Source organism: Podarcis cretensis, assembly GCF_951804945.1.
Source record: "Podarcis cretensis genome assembly, chromosome: 2".
NCBI classification, from domain to species: domain Eukaryota; kingdom Metazoa; phylum Chordata; class Lepidosauria; order Squamata; family Lacertidae; genus Podarcis; species Podarcis cretensis.
The window spans coordinates 75,794,559-75,810,363 of record NC_137171.1 but is presented as its reverse complement, the minus strand read 5'-3'; the positions used below and the strand labels follow the sequence as shown (position 1 = coordinate 75,810,363).

Sequence of the window (15,805 nt, the reverse complement as noted above, 5' to 3'; positions counted from 1 at the left end):
ACTCAGGCTAGTCTGTTCTTTAGCACTTTTGACATATTAGCAGACCGTTCCTATATATCTAAAAAAGAACAACACATGGTGTTTTCATGCCAGAGTTCCATCAGTTTAGGTTATAAACTTCTATCCTTTGTAGAAACCTTCTCAGACAGAAACAAGAGAGGCAGTAAAGGACAGATGAAACCCAAAATCCTACTGAAGTCAATGGCAGATGACTGGCTTCTTCTTCTTCTTCTTCTTCACATATGAATTGTATGCATTCTTCTTTACCATCCTCATCTCAGAATGAATAGATGGGCATAATCAGAGATCAAGGTCCAGATTAAACCAAGCAGTTCCTTGGGCAGAAGCTTTTGCTGGTGCAACAGGGTTTCCCCCTTCTCTCTTCCTCTGTGTTCCCCCACCCAAAAAAAAATTTCCTCAGGGGTGTGGTGGATGGAACATTGCACAGAGTGGGGAGGGGGATGAGAGGGTAGATCTTTCTATCAGGAAAGCAGAAATGCCAGCACAGCTATCTGCTTAAAGCTATGTCGAATGCTGGGACCTGGGAATCAAATGACCAAATAACAAAACACCCCAGTCAGAATGGATCAAAGTGAAATATGGTGCCATTAATCCAACTCCTTGTCCCTGCCATTAAAAATGGTTGGTTTGAATGGCATTGACATCTGATTGCCAACCTACAAATGATAAGCTGGTGGACAGAAGACCTAACTTAAATTTTGCAATACAGTTCTCCAGTAAATGTATCTATTGAAAAAAAATGCATGTATTTGGTGGATGTCAGCATAAAAATGCATATATTGGTAAAACAGCATATTAAAATGCATTATTCAAGGCAAATGCACATTCAGAAATGTGTACGGTATATTAGAGCAGCACTTAACAATGTCAAACAATTTTTATAAGGATTTTGTTTTTGTTTTTTAAAAAGTTGCAAGTTGGTAGAGAAGTGTGATGAACAGAACGTAAGAATGGAATAATGAGAAGCCAAAGTGGACAGATTCATGTACTTCAGGTCTTTTAACAAGTACATGAAAAGAACAAATGTAACAGATATTACAGTTCCTTGCATGGAGACGAACTGATTGGTAAATTCTGTAGCAGTATTTTTAAAAAGCATATTATCTGTTAAAAAGAAAAGAAAAAAATGTGGCATGATGTTTTACCCCATATAACAGGAAAAGAGACTTCTGGCAGTTTAGATCATAAGGTCCTCAGGACAGGTACCTGGCCCCTTTTCTCTTAAATTACATTGAAAAGCACCACGTAGAGTGACAGTAATAGATTAGTACTCTAAGCACATAATGGCTTCTGCATGCTGGTGCTTATATAGCACAAATCATGCCCCCCCCTCCCCCCTATTTTACTGACAGATGCTTGGCAAATTGCAGGCTGGTGATTTTCAGACCTAAATATCCACAAACAGAATAGCACAGAGGGGAATTAACGTTCTGAATTTTGCTTACTGCCATTCCCTGAACTGGAGATAAATGAATGGTCTGGAGCTGGTCTCTCGAGCTTTATCCATTTCCATCTGTCTGGGACCTTTGGCTGGCTTGGTGACCTTCCGGACAAGTCTCTCCAATTCAGCCCTGAAGTTCACATAACACGTAGAGGATCAAGCTATCAACAGCAACACTTGCGATAGCTGTATGAAACCTCTGGGTTCAGAGGTGCCATGTCTCTGTATATTAGTTGCTGCAAGGCAACTGAGGGTGAGGGTTATTATTATGCTCATATCCTGCTTCTCAGAGGCATCTTGTTGACCATTGTGAGAATTGGGACGCTGAACTACGCCAACTTTTGGCCTGATCCAGCGGGTCTCTTGGAGAGCCAGTGTGGTGTAGTGGTTAAGAGCGGTAGTCTCGTAATCTGGGGAACCGGGTTCGCGTCTCCACTCCTCCACATGCAGCTGCTGGGTGACCCTGGGCTAGTCACACTTCTTTGAAGTCTCTCAGCCCCACTCACCTCACAGAGCGTTTGTTGTGGGGGAGGAAGGGAAAGGAGAATGTTAGCCGCTTTGAGATTCCTTAAAGGGAGTGAAAGGCGGGATATCAAATCCAAACTCTTCTTCTACTCTTCTTCTTGCTCTTACTGGGTAATTGGTCAGCGAGGCTCCATCAAACATCAGTTACAAGTGGCCATTGAGCCTTCTCAACTTTTCCTCTCATGAACCTGAATTAGAGCAATCTGTCAGCCACTGTTGTGCTTGGCTCAACTCTGCAGACTCCAGTTTCTTCTTTATGCAGGGAAATATATTACTTCACCCATCAGTATTTACTACAGATAAGGAGAGGCACAAGAAAATGTCTGTTCTGCATTAATGCTATAAATAGAACTTAACTTTCAAGGATGTGTACTTTAGGGTTATACCTAAAAGGCAAAAACGGGGTGTGTGTCCTTGTGCAAATGTACTATTTTGGAAACAGCTTACATCGGTTTTAGGAGGAGAAGTGGCTTTGCTTCTTCTCGTGAGTGACTGAAGGCAACATAGCGGCCAACTTTTTTTGGCAAGCGTTGAGCATGTCACATCAAAAGTATGAAACTGTCCCTCAAGCACTTTCCTTTGCAGCTGTGTTGATACCATTTTGCCTCAAAACTAGTCTGCTTTTCTGCAAAGAAGGCAGTGGCAGGGCACAGAAATGGCCACTATAAGAATGCAGGTCACACTCTCTGCCACAGAGATGCCCTGGTACCCTCCTGAACCTGTTCAAGTATACCACAGCCTCCTGGCACCTGCACCACACATGTGGCATCTGTGCTACAGGTTGGCTACAACTGAATCCCCAATTTGGTCTGCTAATAGACAAGGTCCTTCGGAAAAAGCACACATTTCTTCAATTAGATGGAAGAAGGTGAGTTCACATTACCCACTTCAAAGACAGGTTGTTCTTTTTCTCAATTTCAATGAGTTTTCTTACTTGTTAATTTTCACATTTTATGTGATATTTCACACGACGTAAAAGCCATTTCTGGAAATCCAGCTGAATCTAGCAGAAGTTTAGCGCTCGTTTCCATGTTGTTTGCAGAAAGAAATTTGCTTGCAGATCCTTTAACAAAGAAAATCATGCGAGTTCTGCGTTGTACTTTTCCCGTGGTTCTCATGATCACACCACCACTGTTGATGTGATGACATCTGGGGTGGTATCCTGGCACACAGTTCCTTCCCACCATTTAAAATTTAGCCCAAGATGGCAGTATTTTGATTTTTAAAATGCCACCGTTGCATAACACAACAGTATAAAAGGAATATTAGAAGTCAGGCTAGAAACACTAGCATTATAACCACTAACGCTAACACATTAAACCCCACATCTGAATGCAGACGATTTTGAAAAAAATGATTTCTAAAACACATTAATTCTGCAAATGGATTTATAGCTACTTTTTCCAACTTCACCAAGAGACAACTCTTGTCATTTTGGAGATCAGGAAAAATAAAGTGGCTTACTCAAAAACCACAAAAGGAGGTAAAGACATGGCATTCGGAGGAATTCTGTACCCTTGGGGACCTACACAGCAGCAAATACTCAACTGGTTCAGCTTCCTGGCCTGCAAATGCAATGGTGGGGAAGGCCACTGACTTTCTGCATGCCCTGCAGTTGTTTACTATTAAAAAGGCAAATACTTTCTGGTGGAATAATGGTAGCAACGGTAGCAATTCTACTTCATACTCAAAGCCCCATCTACTTACTTATTCTAAGTGCATTTCAGAAGGAGTTTCAGTTACACCCACCAGAGTGGTGAGGATGTTCAAGGATCGTAGAGGTTCTTAGATAGTGTTAGAACAGGACTGGGGGACCTGTGGCCCTTCAGACGTTACTGGACAATAACTCCCATCACTGCAGACTATTGGCCATTGGGGATGCAGGTGGCGCTGTGGTCTAAACTATTGAGTCTCTTGGGCTTGCCGATCAGAAGGTTGGCGGTTTGAATCCGCACAATGAGGTGAGCTCCCGTTGTTCTGTCCCAGCTCCTGCCTACCTAGCAGTTCGAAAGCACGCCAGTGCAAGTAGATAAATAGCTACTGCTGTGGCGGGAAGATAAACGGCGTTTCCGTGCACTCTGGTTTCCGTCACAGTGTTCAGTTGTACCAGAAGCAGTTTAGTCATGCTGGCCACATGACCCGGAAATCTGTCTGTGGAGAAACGCCGGCTCCCTCGGCCTGAAAGTGAGATGATCGCCACAACCCCAGAGTCGCCTTTGACTGGACTTAACCGTCCAGGGATCCTTTACCTTTCTTTACCTTTTATTGGCCATGCCAGCTAGTCCAATAACATCTGGAGCAGGGCGGCCCAACTTTGCAAACCAAGAGTACTTTGACAAGGAACCTGCGGGCTGCTCACTGCCTTGCCATGCGGGGTGGTGGGGAGCAAGGCCAAAATTGGACGCCCTCATGCTGCCATCCCAAAGTGGCTAAGCAAAGCACGGAGCTTGGGGAAGGAGGCGCAAAGCTCTGGCAGGGTCCTAGAGCCCTCCCACCTCCTTCCCAAAGCTAGGAAAGAGCTAACTAGGCTTTGGGAAGGAGGAAGGAGTAGTCTAGGACCTGCCAAAGCCCTCATGCCTGCTTCCCAAAGCCCAGCGCCTTGCTTTGGAAAGGCAGGGTGAGGGCTGTGGTTGAGGGTGGGGAGTGTCAAATGTTGCTGAGGGCAGCAAAAAAAGGTGTTGAGGGCCACATGCAGCCCTCAGGCCATGCTCTGGACCACCCTGTTCTGGAGGGTCACAGGTTTGTCATCATCGCATTAGACCGTGATGGGATTATCCTCTTCCATTAATCCTTTAAAAAAGGGTATTAAACGTTGCACTGTATGTTCAAACTGAAGCCCTGTGCAGTACGCTTCTCTGTCTTTCCAGTAAAGGGTGCGACAATGGAAACTTTACTGAGAGTTGCAGACTGCATGTTTTCTTAGGCCCACACTAGGGGAAGTCTGAATGGAACAGATCCCAGACAGCTGTTAAGAAAATACTCACAGAGGGAGTGTAAAAGGGAAGTGAAGCAATGCTGAACTCCGTCCAAACAACCCGCATGGCAAAAGTATTACATTAACCCTTTTTTTGCTCCTGTGACCCATTGTGGGGGTGGGGATGATGCTGATGGTTCCTGGCTGAATTGAAGAGGAGGAAGAGGAAAGTGAGGTGGATGCAGGCAGCATGGTACAATTAAGAATGATTTAAAGCGATACCTCTCCACCCCCGAGATGGATGCAGGCGTTGGAAGATAATTATTAGCTTTGGAAACAAAATAGGGTATTGCAACAGCAGTCGCGTATGTGGGCCCTAGAAGATGCATCGAGGCCAATTCATTTTCTCAGATGTAAATGTCAGGGTGAGAGAGTCCAGGGAGGCAGAAAGGAGGAAATATCCTCACCCAGGATTAGAAACCACGGATCAAAACCAAGATTTAGGAAGAAAACAGTCATGGTAGTCATCAGGGTCAGCAACAACACTATGAATCTTTACCCCACGCTGGGCCCACAACTGAGGCTTCTCCCATTCACATGTACCGTTAAGCAGGCTAGTAGTACACCTGCATGAGCCAATTATTGGCATGCTGCTAAGTGTGAATGGGCCAACTCATGTAGTACCGGTAAGTACATTTATATGTGACAGCGTTCCCAAAGAATGTGTACGCAGCCAAGGATTTATCAATGGCAGCTGCTGGAGTACTCACTCTGTCCCCATCAAAGGTGTGACAGGCTTAATGATGTCCTATGTTTGTAGAGTTGGCTTGTTCTTGCTCTTGTTTTAGTATGCATTTTGTGTTCTCGTTTTGCATTTTTATGTTGTCGACTGCTGTGATCTCCGCATGAAGGGTGGTATACAAATTTAATAACTAATAAAAAACAACTACAAGGAATTCACCCTTTGCACAGCTGCTCTACACTGGGCTGACATCTTCATCTAGCTATCCACCATGAGCCCAAGATCTCATTTGCGGTCATTCAGTGCCTGTTTAGACCCTTTTAGCATATTTGTGAAATTGGGATTTACCCTAATGTGAAACACTTTACACTTACATTAAATTGCATTTGCCATTTTGATGCCCATTCACTCAGTTTAGATTTTTCAAGCTTTTCACAATTCCCTTTAAAAATAAATAAATGAAAATGCCCCTAAACAATTTAGTATTGTCACTAAACTTGGCTACCTCACTGCTTACCCCCAACCAGAATAGACTTAATAACCAGTCTATAATTTCAAGATCCCCTTTTAAGAACTGTTACATTGGCCATTCTCTAGTCCTCCAATATGTAGCCATTTTACATGAGCAATTTCACATTCGAGTTCTTAAAGAATGGTCAGGTGGATGCCATCTGCATCTGGCAATTTGTCAGTTTTTCATTTAGCAGTAAGGCCTGGAACTTTGTTGCCTGTCATCGCTTTTTGCCTCAGTTCCTCAGATTCCCTTCTTGAGACAGTTCAGGCACAAGGAGTGCTTTATATTCTTCTGTGAGGATCTGTGCAAATAATTCATTCACCTTCTCTGCTATTTCCTTTCCCTCCATTAGCCCACCTTTGACTCAAAGGTCTATATAACCTTCCTAAGCTGAGGGCCTGTAACTAATGTATTTAAAGAATTGTTCGCTGTTGGGCTGTTTTAGGAATTTGGTCCGGATAGTCTTTTTTTTTTTTTTTTTTTTTGCACCGTTTTGTATTCTTCTTTTACTAAAGTTTGTGTTCTTTTTTTATCCTCATTTGGACAATAATTCCATTTTCTAAGGGGAGCCTTCTTACCATTCAGATTTTCTTGACTCCACTCAGGAAACCATGCTGACATCATCTTGCCCCTGGGAGCAACTTTCCTGAAATACAACATACATTCTAGCTACACTTCTACTACTGTGGTTTTGAGGAACCCCCAAGAATTCTGGAGAGATTTGACTCTTGACTTTCCCTTCCAGTTGCCTTTTTGCCAATCTCCTCCAGTTCCCTGTTCTGAAATAAAAACTGAATGTGATAGATTTTCTTGGCCATAGAGCCACTGTTATAGAGCAGCTACCAAGATCAGGCTTCCTCAGCCTCGGGCCTCCAGATGTTTTTGGCCTACAACTCCCATGATCCCTAGCTAGCAGGACTAGTGGTCAGGGATGATGGGAATTGTGGTCTCAAAACATCTGGAGGGCCGAGGTTGAGAAAGCCTGACTTACATCTAGAAGTTGTACCCTTTCTATGTGCAGATAAATGATATTATATATATGCTATAAATGTGATAAAGGGTCTTTCTAGTTATTTTTTTCCTCTTCGTTTTTCTCTATAATTGTGTTTTGCAAGGATTATGAGTATTCTATATTATCTTTTTCTGTATTCTTTTTCAATATATTTTTTATTATCTTTTTATAAATGTGTTCGGATTCTAGTGCTTAATATGTTAGAAACCTTCAACAAAATTGTCAAAAAGGGGGGGGTAGTGTGGGATCAGTACTAAATTACAGAAGAATTGAATTCATGCTCGCCTGCTTCCCCAATGCTGTCTGCTATAAACAAAACTGAATGATCCGTTGACAAGGTAGGAGTGACAGAATGTGTGTGCCTAACCCACAAACATTATTTGATACGTTTGAAAAATAGGAGAAAGCTTCCTATATGCTGGAGTTTCAGAATAGCCTGGGAAAGCTCCGCTATCTCGTAATCAGTTGTGAATGAAATCATGTCAGTGAATAACACATGATAAAAAACGTTTGTGCCATTTCAGAGGTTAATTAAAAGCAAAAACAAGATGTACAACTATCAATATTAAAAACTGTGGGTGCGTTCTACAGACTCAGGCTGCAAACCTATCCCTGGCTACTCAAAAGTCCTTTCGGATTCAGTGGGCTTATTCCCACTTAAGTGGGGTTAGGATTGGTCTTAACAAACATAGTCACTGTGAAAGAAGCCAATTTGTGCTGGACAGCTGACCTATATATAGCCCTACAGTCACTCTCATAGTGCTGCACCTTTCTGCCAATATAATTATGAATTAACCGTGATATTGCTTTAATTTAAACTCCCAGACAGGAAGAAAAGTGGGCATTGCTTAGAGACTGCTATTTTTCACAGTGTCAGAGTATGTTTTAACATGTTCCATGCCCGTAACAGCCAAAAATTCCCTTTGCTTCAGCCCTCTGGCATATGTAGCTTCCCCAGGGACCAATCTGAATAAAAAGAGCTGTTACTAAAATTTTAGTGAGGTCATATGTTTGGCAAACCTAATAGCAACATATTAAACTGCTTTTTTTAGGAACTTGGCTTAGTGATTGCCTCGCAGATCCTTAACCCTTTGTCAGCTCCTCCCGGACCAGCCACCCAGAGCAATTCCCTTAAACGATCCGCTCTCAACTCTTGGAACGTTTAACCCTGGAATTTGCAACATACACACCCTCAACCATCTATTCCATTGCTTCCTGCACCAGCCGTTTTCTGCAAGATGATCACAACAGATGTTTCATTGTCAGGAAGAAGAGCTAAATACAAGGAGTGAGAGTGTATTTATAGCTCCCCTGGATAAGAACATTCTGTTTAAAAGTTCTGCCGCAGTACATACTTGCTCTCTCTCTCCCCTACTAAACAAGGATACCAAGCACACAGGACTGCATTGCAAAAAGGTGTTTCCATACAGGGAACTCCAGAGGGAAAGATGCGAAAACCATTCCTGCAAGCAAGGCAGCTTTTTGCACATTATGCAAATGGCAAAGGAGAAAGCCTAACTCACTTTCCCCGTCGTCGTTATAAACGTACAGAGGACAAAACGCATTTGCCATGGGAAGATGCCAAGTTATTCTCACATCTGGAACTCATGCAGTCCCAAACCACCCCTGCTTCCTCCTTGACCCGCTTCCCGTAATGGGCAAGAAACCCCTGGGTAAAGTGTTTCCAAAACAACACAACAACAAAAATGGCTTTCAAAAACCAAGCAGGGAACAAATCTTCTCCCTCCCCTTTTTTATTTCAAGCCAGGAAGCAAAATAACCTGTAGTTTCTTAACAGACTTTCTGAGATGGTGGGAATGCAGTCTAATGAAAGGAGGTGTGGGGGCTTTTTGTTAATGGAATTGGATTTTTAAAATATCCTCCCACGTGGAAATGGTAAGGTTCAACTTTGAAGGTTTCAGCAAAACACAGGGCGATACAGGCTTCCATGGAAAGGGATGTGGAGAAGAGATATGGTTCTAGGAAATATAAAGAGTGGGAGTGGGAGATTTGAATTTCTATCCACAAGATCAGGTGGGGGTTGGGATAAAATGAGCACAATCAGTGCAGGTCAGTCTTTGAAACCGGCAACACTAAAGGTCCCAAAGCTAAGATGAGGGGCAAATAACCCTACATAGATTACCTTTATAGTAACAGTGAAACCGCTGACTAGTCCCTTCCTATTCTGCTTAGGTAACCATCAGACACCTAGGATCACATGAATGAAATTCACCATCAGGCTCCTTCCTATGCCAGCTTTGCCCCAACTTCTAGGAGGGGCAACAATAATCTGGCAGGGAGCCATGTCTTGGGACTCCTTTCACACGACCCAGGGCTTTTTGTGTCATCCTTGCACTATGCAAAAAAGCTGCACTGCAAGGTCTCCCACGCCACAGTTCCAATGTATGCAAAGGTGATGGGGGGGGGATATAAGTATACTCATGGCAAAAGAAATCTATGTTCATGAACATGCATGCAAAGCAGGCACGGACTACACAAATACACATGTAGAAAAATAGACAAGGCATCTGACATTACTTAGCTAATGTTCAAAAAAAATGGAAACCATTCTGGATCTGACTCTGAGTGCTTCATGTGAATTAAATGTGTTATTTTCTGGTTCAGTGAACTGTAAGAGATGTATAAAGATCCTACATAGCAGGAATGCTTTGTGCAGGTAACATTCAAATTTTAAGAAGAAGCTTTTTAGCAGTATCTCCCAGAAGTGAGTCACATTTCTGCTTGAAATGCTTGCAGAACATTTGGAGCGGAGTCCTCTTCCTCCTCTTCCTCTAGTGCTTTGGGAAATCTGTGTCTGAAGGGAAACTCCCACACTGTTCTTAGATGCGCGCGTGCACACACACACTATTTCAAGAAGTCTACGACAAAGGTTCCAGAAGCTTGTCATTTCCAAAACGAGGCTGTCTTAATTCTTAACAGAGCTGCTCTGAGAAGCAAAGCCAGTGTTACTTTAAAAATGAACAACTCCTCAACACCTGGAAATGCAAATCGGGGTAGTAAAGCCAAGCATCACAAATGGCCATCGTTAGTAAGAAAGTTTAATATGAAAAAAGTATATATTTACAGACACTATTAAGCTGTACAATTCATTCTAATAAAATAGGAAATGTTTTCACTTTACAAATTAGTCACACAGTATATGCTGAGAATGGGCGCGCGCACACAAACACACACACACTCACACTCACAATGCTGGCTGCCTTCAGTTCCCCAGCAAACTCAGTTGGATTTACTTTGAGCAATCTTCTGCTGATTCTCAAGGCACTCCTTCAGCTTGTCTTCAGTTAATGTTAATCTTTGTTCTAGAATGGAAACAGTCTGCGAAAGGAGAAAGGCAACAGCTGAAAGGTGCTGGAAGACCTTAGCATGCAAACCTACCACCTGGGACAAAGCTGAACTCTGTGGGACTTCATTCTGAGCAAATATACCCAGGATCAGGGTGTGTAGCACATCTTCTATTTATGTATTGCGGGCTGTTTTGCTGCCTTACCAAACAGCCTTCCAAAGAGAATAATAACAATCACACAAAGTTACAACAGAACTTAAAATGTCTATTTTTGAGATGTAGGATGCTGGCACAACATGGGAGCAAAGCAGCTTGTTATTTTCGATTTTAGATGCAGACCTTTTTTGGGGGGGTGATCAGGGGGAGGGAATTATTTCGCTGCGGATCATTTCCCTACTGCTCTCCACTATTTCATGCCACAATTAATTTCCGACCGAGAAAAATAACCTGAATTAAAAGGATTTGCCATAATATTGTCCTGCTGAGAAAAGTCACTGTGTGAAAGAATGTCTGGCTTTTACTGTACACTGTACACTAACTAAAGGACCACTGGGTCTGAGCCACAGGGAAGGTAGGGAGAACTCCCCCCACACACACCCAACCTGTACCCTCCCATTCATTGACATTACTGCATCGGGCACAGCGAGAGGTGAAAACACGGCTGGTGTCCTCATTCCCCAAGCAAATATAGCCTCCAGCCCTCAAGACAACAAAGCCAACAACAGATATGCCCCCATGATGAAAGGTCACGTCTTTTCATAGAATCCTAGAACTCCTAGAGTTGGAAGGGACCATGAGGGTCATCTAGTCCAACCCCTGCAATGCAGGAACCTTTTGCCCAACGTGGGGCTCAAACCCACAACCCTGAGATTCAGAGCCTCATGCTCTACCAACTGAGCTGTCAAATCTTGGATCTTTGTCTGGCATGGGGAGGTAGTTTCTTTGGCCAGGGTGGGGCGAGGAGAGAACCCTATAATGACTGAGTGACCAGGGAAGGAGGGTGGGCTCCCTTTCCACAGGCTCACCATCAGTGGGGGCCACTCCAGCCACTCCAGCCACATCAGGAGTGACTGGCAGGTTCTTCCTCCCCCTGCAACATTCCATGTGGTGCTCCAATCTGTCCCATAGGAATGAATGCTAGCAATTCAGTTATATGACAGAAAAGCAAGAGTAATAAAAAAAAATTAGAGAAATTATTAAACACTGAGATACAACCTTGGGGTGGTAATAGGGCTAGCTAGCCTTGGGTCTTGCTTGCCAGCAATCCTAGTGCTTGGATTGACAGGAGAGCTTGCCTCCTCTTAAGTGTGCCCCACACAGACTTAAAGCAGAAGAATGGGAGCAAGTGAGAATCAACCCAGATCTGCCTAGCCATTCCCTGGGTTTCGTTTCTTGGTCACAGGACACTGACACCTGGTTTTTACAGGTATCTCTATACAGTGAAAGTATTAGAAGCCAAAGAATCACCAGTCATATACAACCTAAAACTGGCTGCTGTCACCCTTCAATAGATAGCAAACTGCTACTTGTGTGTTGTAAAGCCTGGGGGAAGAATATTTTGCAAGATGAGCTGAATAATGTTTGCAGATATGTAATATTAGAAGACCAATTAAGGCATTCAGCAATAACAGCCTCCTTAATCCATCTGAAGCCTCTTATGGGTGAGAAAGGCACATATTTAAAGCAATCATATTAGAACCTGACCCTGAAGTTCAAATGTAGAAGGCACATGTATATAAAGCTAAACATATATCTTTCAGTACAGCGTGTTGGGTATTAGGGCCCTCTGCTGGTCCTTTTATGGCACTGTCCAAAGGAATGCCATAGTAAGAAATCTCTGATAAGTACCAGGTGTGAATTTGTGCAGTTAATATGGTTTTTAAAGGTTCAAAACAAAATACAAGTTGAGGCCTATATATTCACATTTAATGCCGTTGTAAGCACTGATGAAGGAACTGTAAAAGAAGTGTGAAAGATCATTTACCCAGTACGTTTAGTATTTATACAACACTTCCTTCAAGCATTGTATCATACACACTCTCAGTAATCATCAGAAACACCCTGTACGGTAGGCCAATATTATCATCCCTGTATTACAGAATGGAGAGGGAAGAGGCTGAGCTAAGGTCTGAACTGGAGACTTCCAGATCATAACTAACAATTTCAATGCACTAGCGGCTGATGGTGGTTAGAGCATGACCCAAGAAACAAGACGTTCAATTAGAAGGGAACCATTCTGCTACATTAACCTGCCAGAAGGGAATACTGTCACTCTGAGATGTCACACACAAACACCCCTACCTATCAACTTCTGTTTGTCTAAAGTCAATTCTCTGGCATCAGCAGCCTTGTTCTTTTTTGTAAAGGCAAGGTGGGACAATAGCCATTTCAAACTGCTGTCACAAATACAGTCTGAGCAACTGGGACCTGCTATTTTAGTTTCCCACAATGTTCCCCCCAACATCATGTTGTTTTCCTGGAGTGCTGCTACTGCCAGGAATGCTCAACAGAGGGCTCCTCTGGCAGGCTTCCCTAGTAGCAGCAGCAGCACTAGCAAGCTGGCTAAGGACTATAACCACTTGGAAACACTCAACTTTAATCTCTGGGCCACTGAATTTCCAGTTCCGCATTCTTCCAGGAAACTTTATCTGGACAAGCCTCCTGGTTGATAACTCCAAGCAAAAAAGATCTCATGATAATGCTACTGTATTTAGCAATTGCAGAGACCAGGACCGGGGTGGACTTAAGTCTCTTTAATGTAATCTTCCACCAACTCGCTCAATCGCTGTGGGGTTTGAGATATATGCTTGACTTGTCAGGGAGCGCCCATTCAGCAAGCTAAAACAAGGCTGAGGCTGCTGACAAAATGAACACTTCAGCTAAAGTGCAAGAAGAAGCAAGGCTGCATATGAACATCTTGCTGTGCGGGATGTAATACCACTCCAGCCTCATCATTCCTAAATAATTAGTGTCTGGCAGATGGAAGCTACTTAACAGAATAAAAACAGTCCTGCTGTTCTCATGTACACAGAAACGCCACTTGACACTTTTGTCTCAGTAGGAAGCAGACTATTCCACACTATCGCCACTGGCCGCAACTGGAGACGTCCACCACAGTGGTTTGAGAATAGGCCAGTGAATCTTAATTTAAAAACAAATTCTATCCTGCCATCCTGGTGCACAGCTCACAACACAAAAACACCACAATTAAACACACAATAAACATGAACTGAGTTCATTTTTGAAGAACTGTGCGTTCTATGTTTTGAGTATTGAATAGACCTCCCCAGATGCAGAATTCAAATAAAGCAACGGAATTAGAATAAAGCTAGCTGCATACCAATGACAACTAGATGCGGAGAGTCTTTGTCTGCCAAAGAGAGAAACTATTCTGAGCAAATATCCCATTTTATAATTTAGAGGAAGCTGGTGATACTACGAATCCATGCCTCGCAACCTTCCAAATGGGGCCAGCCACACATGATGTTTTTTTCCTTTACTAAGATAATGCCCTTATAGGAGAAAACACACAAGCTGTCATTTGTGAAGTTCAGTACAAATGTTTGGTTTGCCATGAACACTATTCCTAGGGTCTCATAGGCCATGCCTCACCATTTGGCCCCAATGCTAAATCAAATAAAACTTGGGCTAATAGGAAGCACACACATGCTGAATTATAAGATACAACATTTCCTCTCTTTATTTGCGGACTAGACAAGTAGAAAAGGACTTAAGATACATCAAAGAAGAATCGGTTGAGAATATATTTTGGGATATTCCATTTCAAGGCATCCATTTCAAGGAAAAGTCTCAAGTAGTAATTCCTTTTAATACCTGCTCTATCAACAAATAATGGGAGGAAATGTAGAAGTTTTATGACCCTATTCAAGGTTTCATAGAGACTCCTGAAAGTATTGCATACCTGAGTGAGAACATCCAGCTGTCCCACAATATGCTGGAGGGTGCTGGCAAGACCAGCCTCGTCAATTTGTTCATGTTGTCTTCTGGCGGATTCTGCTGTTTCAGTTTCTTGAATATGTTTATCTGGAACTTCTGCAAAATCCATCTCTGATTGCTAGAGGATGAAAAAAAACATTGCTTACCATATTCAATGAAAATTGGCGGAGTGGGTAGGTGGAGACTAATGGAGAGAGACATCAGCTCAAGTGAAATACACAGTTAAGGATCATGTGAATCAGAAATTCGGAGAAGGGAGGCTGCTCAAGTCACTGTACTGCAGCTGGACTGCTGACACCTTCCAATTTGTGCATGGTGGCCATGAAAGCTACTTAGTAGTGATCAGCAACACAGACATTCTGCCTGTAAGCCATCCCCACCCACCCCTTTCCCAGTGCAGCATTTATTTTTTAATTAAAGTAAGTATAGTGGTACCTCTAGTTACCGACTTGATCCATTCCGGGGTGCCGTTCGCACCCCGAAAAGTCCATAAGTAAAGTGCCACTTTTGCGCGCACAGCAAAACCCGAAAGTATACACTTCCGGGTTTGCCACGTTCGCAAGCCAAAAAGACGCAACATGAACCTAACGCAACACGAGGTATGACTGTATAAAAGTGAAATATAACCAGAGAATCAAAAGAAAGAGCAGACAACTGATATTTTTATACTCATCAAGAAATTTAGAAGCCCTTGGCTCCTCAATTTGATGTCAGGGAAGGAACATTTCTCACACCCCAAGGCACTTCAGTTGATATTTTGCACCTTTAGATGAATATAACTCAAAATACAATGTAAAGTGTGTGTTTATTAAAAAACAGCACAGTCTTTTCCTAGCCTACTGGATACTTGGCCATCCTTTCTAGCTCAATCCACATACAACATTCTCTTTCAATAATTCCTCAGTCTTTCTTGTCAGCTGCACAGGCCAGGAGAGTCCATCTACAACGAATGTGGAATTTGGCAAAATGCAGGTTCAAATCCTAGCATAGGGCTATTTCCCACAAAAGGGAAGAAGAGCATTTGCACTGTTTCCACCATAACAGGAGATGTATTCCTGCAGCAAAGGAGACATCTAGGGCCTCTAAGATTTTATTAATCACACTTGCAGGCAGAAGCCTGCCCTTCAAGTATTCTAATGTTCACTACAAGCACGCATAGGTCCGTAACTCACTGAAGGCTAAGTCATAGTTCAGCTACATGCATGGGCTACAAAGACTCATGTGCTGCCTCAGTCTTGCACAATCCCCTCTTCTCTCTTTTCCTCAATGCTAGGGGAAGACTTTGACAGTGTTTACTTTCAGTTTCCACAAATCCTGGCTTCTTGCAGCATCTGAAGCAAAGATGATGGTTCAAAACAAACCCATGGAAGTT

The 15,805-nt window shown here is 42.9% G+C and overlaps 1 protein-coding gene across 3 annotated transcripts in view; it reads right to left on the bottom strand.

Annotated features, from left to right (window-relative positions):
- Positions 1-10,212: 10,212 nt before the first annotated feature.
- The window catches only part of POC1A (POC1 centriolar protein A), a 32,381-nt gene continuing 26,788 nt past the window's right edge, over positions 10,213-15,805 (bottom strand). For all 3 annotated transcript variants that reach the window (XM_079967240.1, XM_079967239.1, XM_079967241.1), the window contains 2 exons: positions 14,399-14,551; positions 10,213-10,508 (listed from right to left, as the gene is read on the bottom strand). In XM_079967240.1, the coding sequence (XP_079823366.1) occupies positions 10,410-10,508; positions 14,399-14,551 (252 nt within the window). In that variant the 3' untranslated portion in view covers positions 10,213-10,409. The remainder of the gene's footprint in view (positions 10,509-14,398; positions 14,552-15,805) is intronic.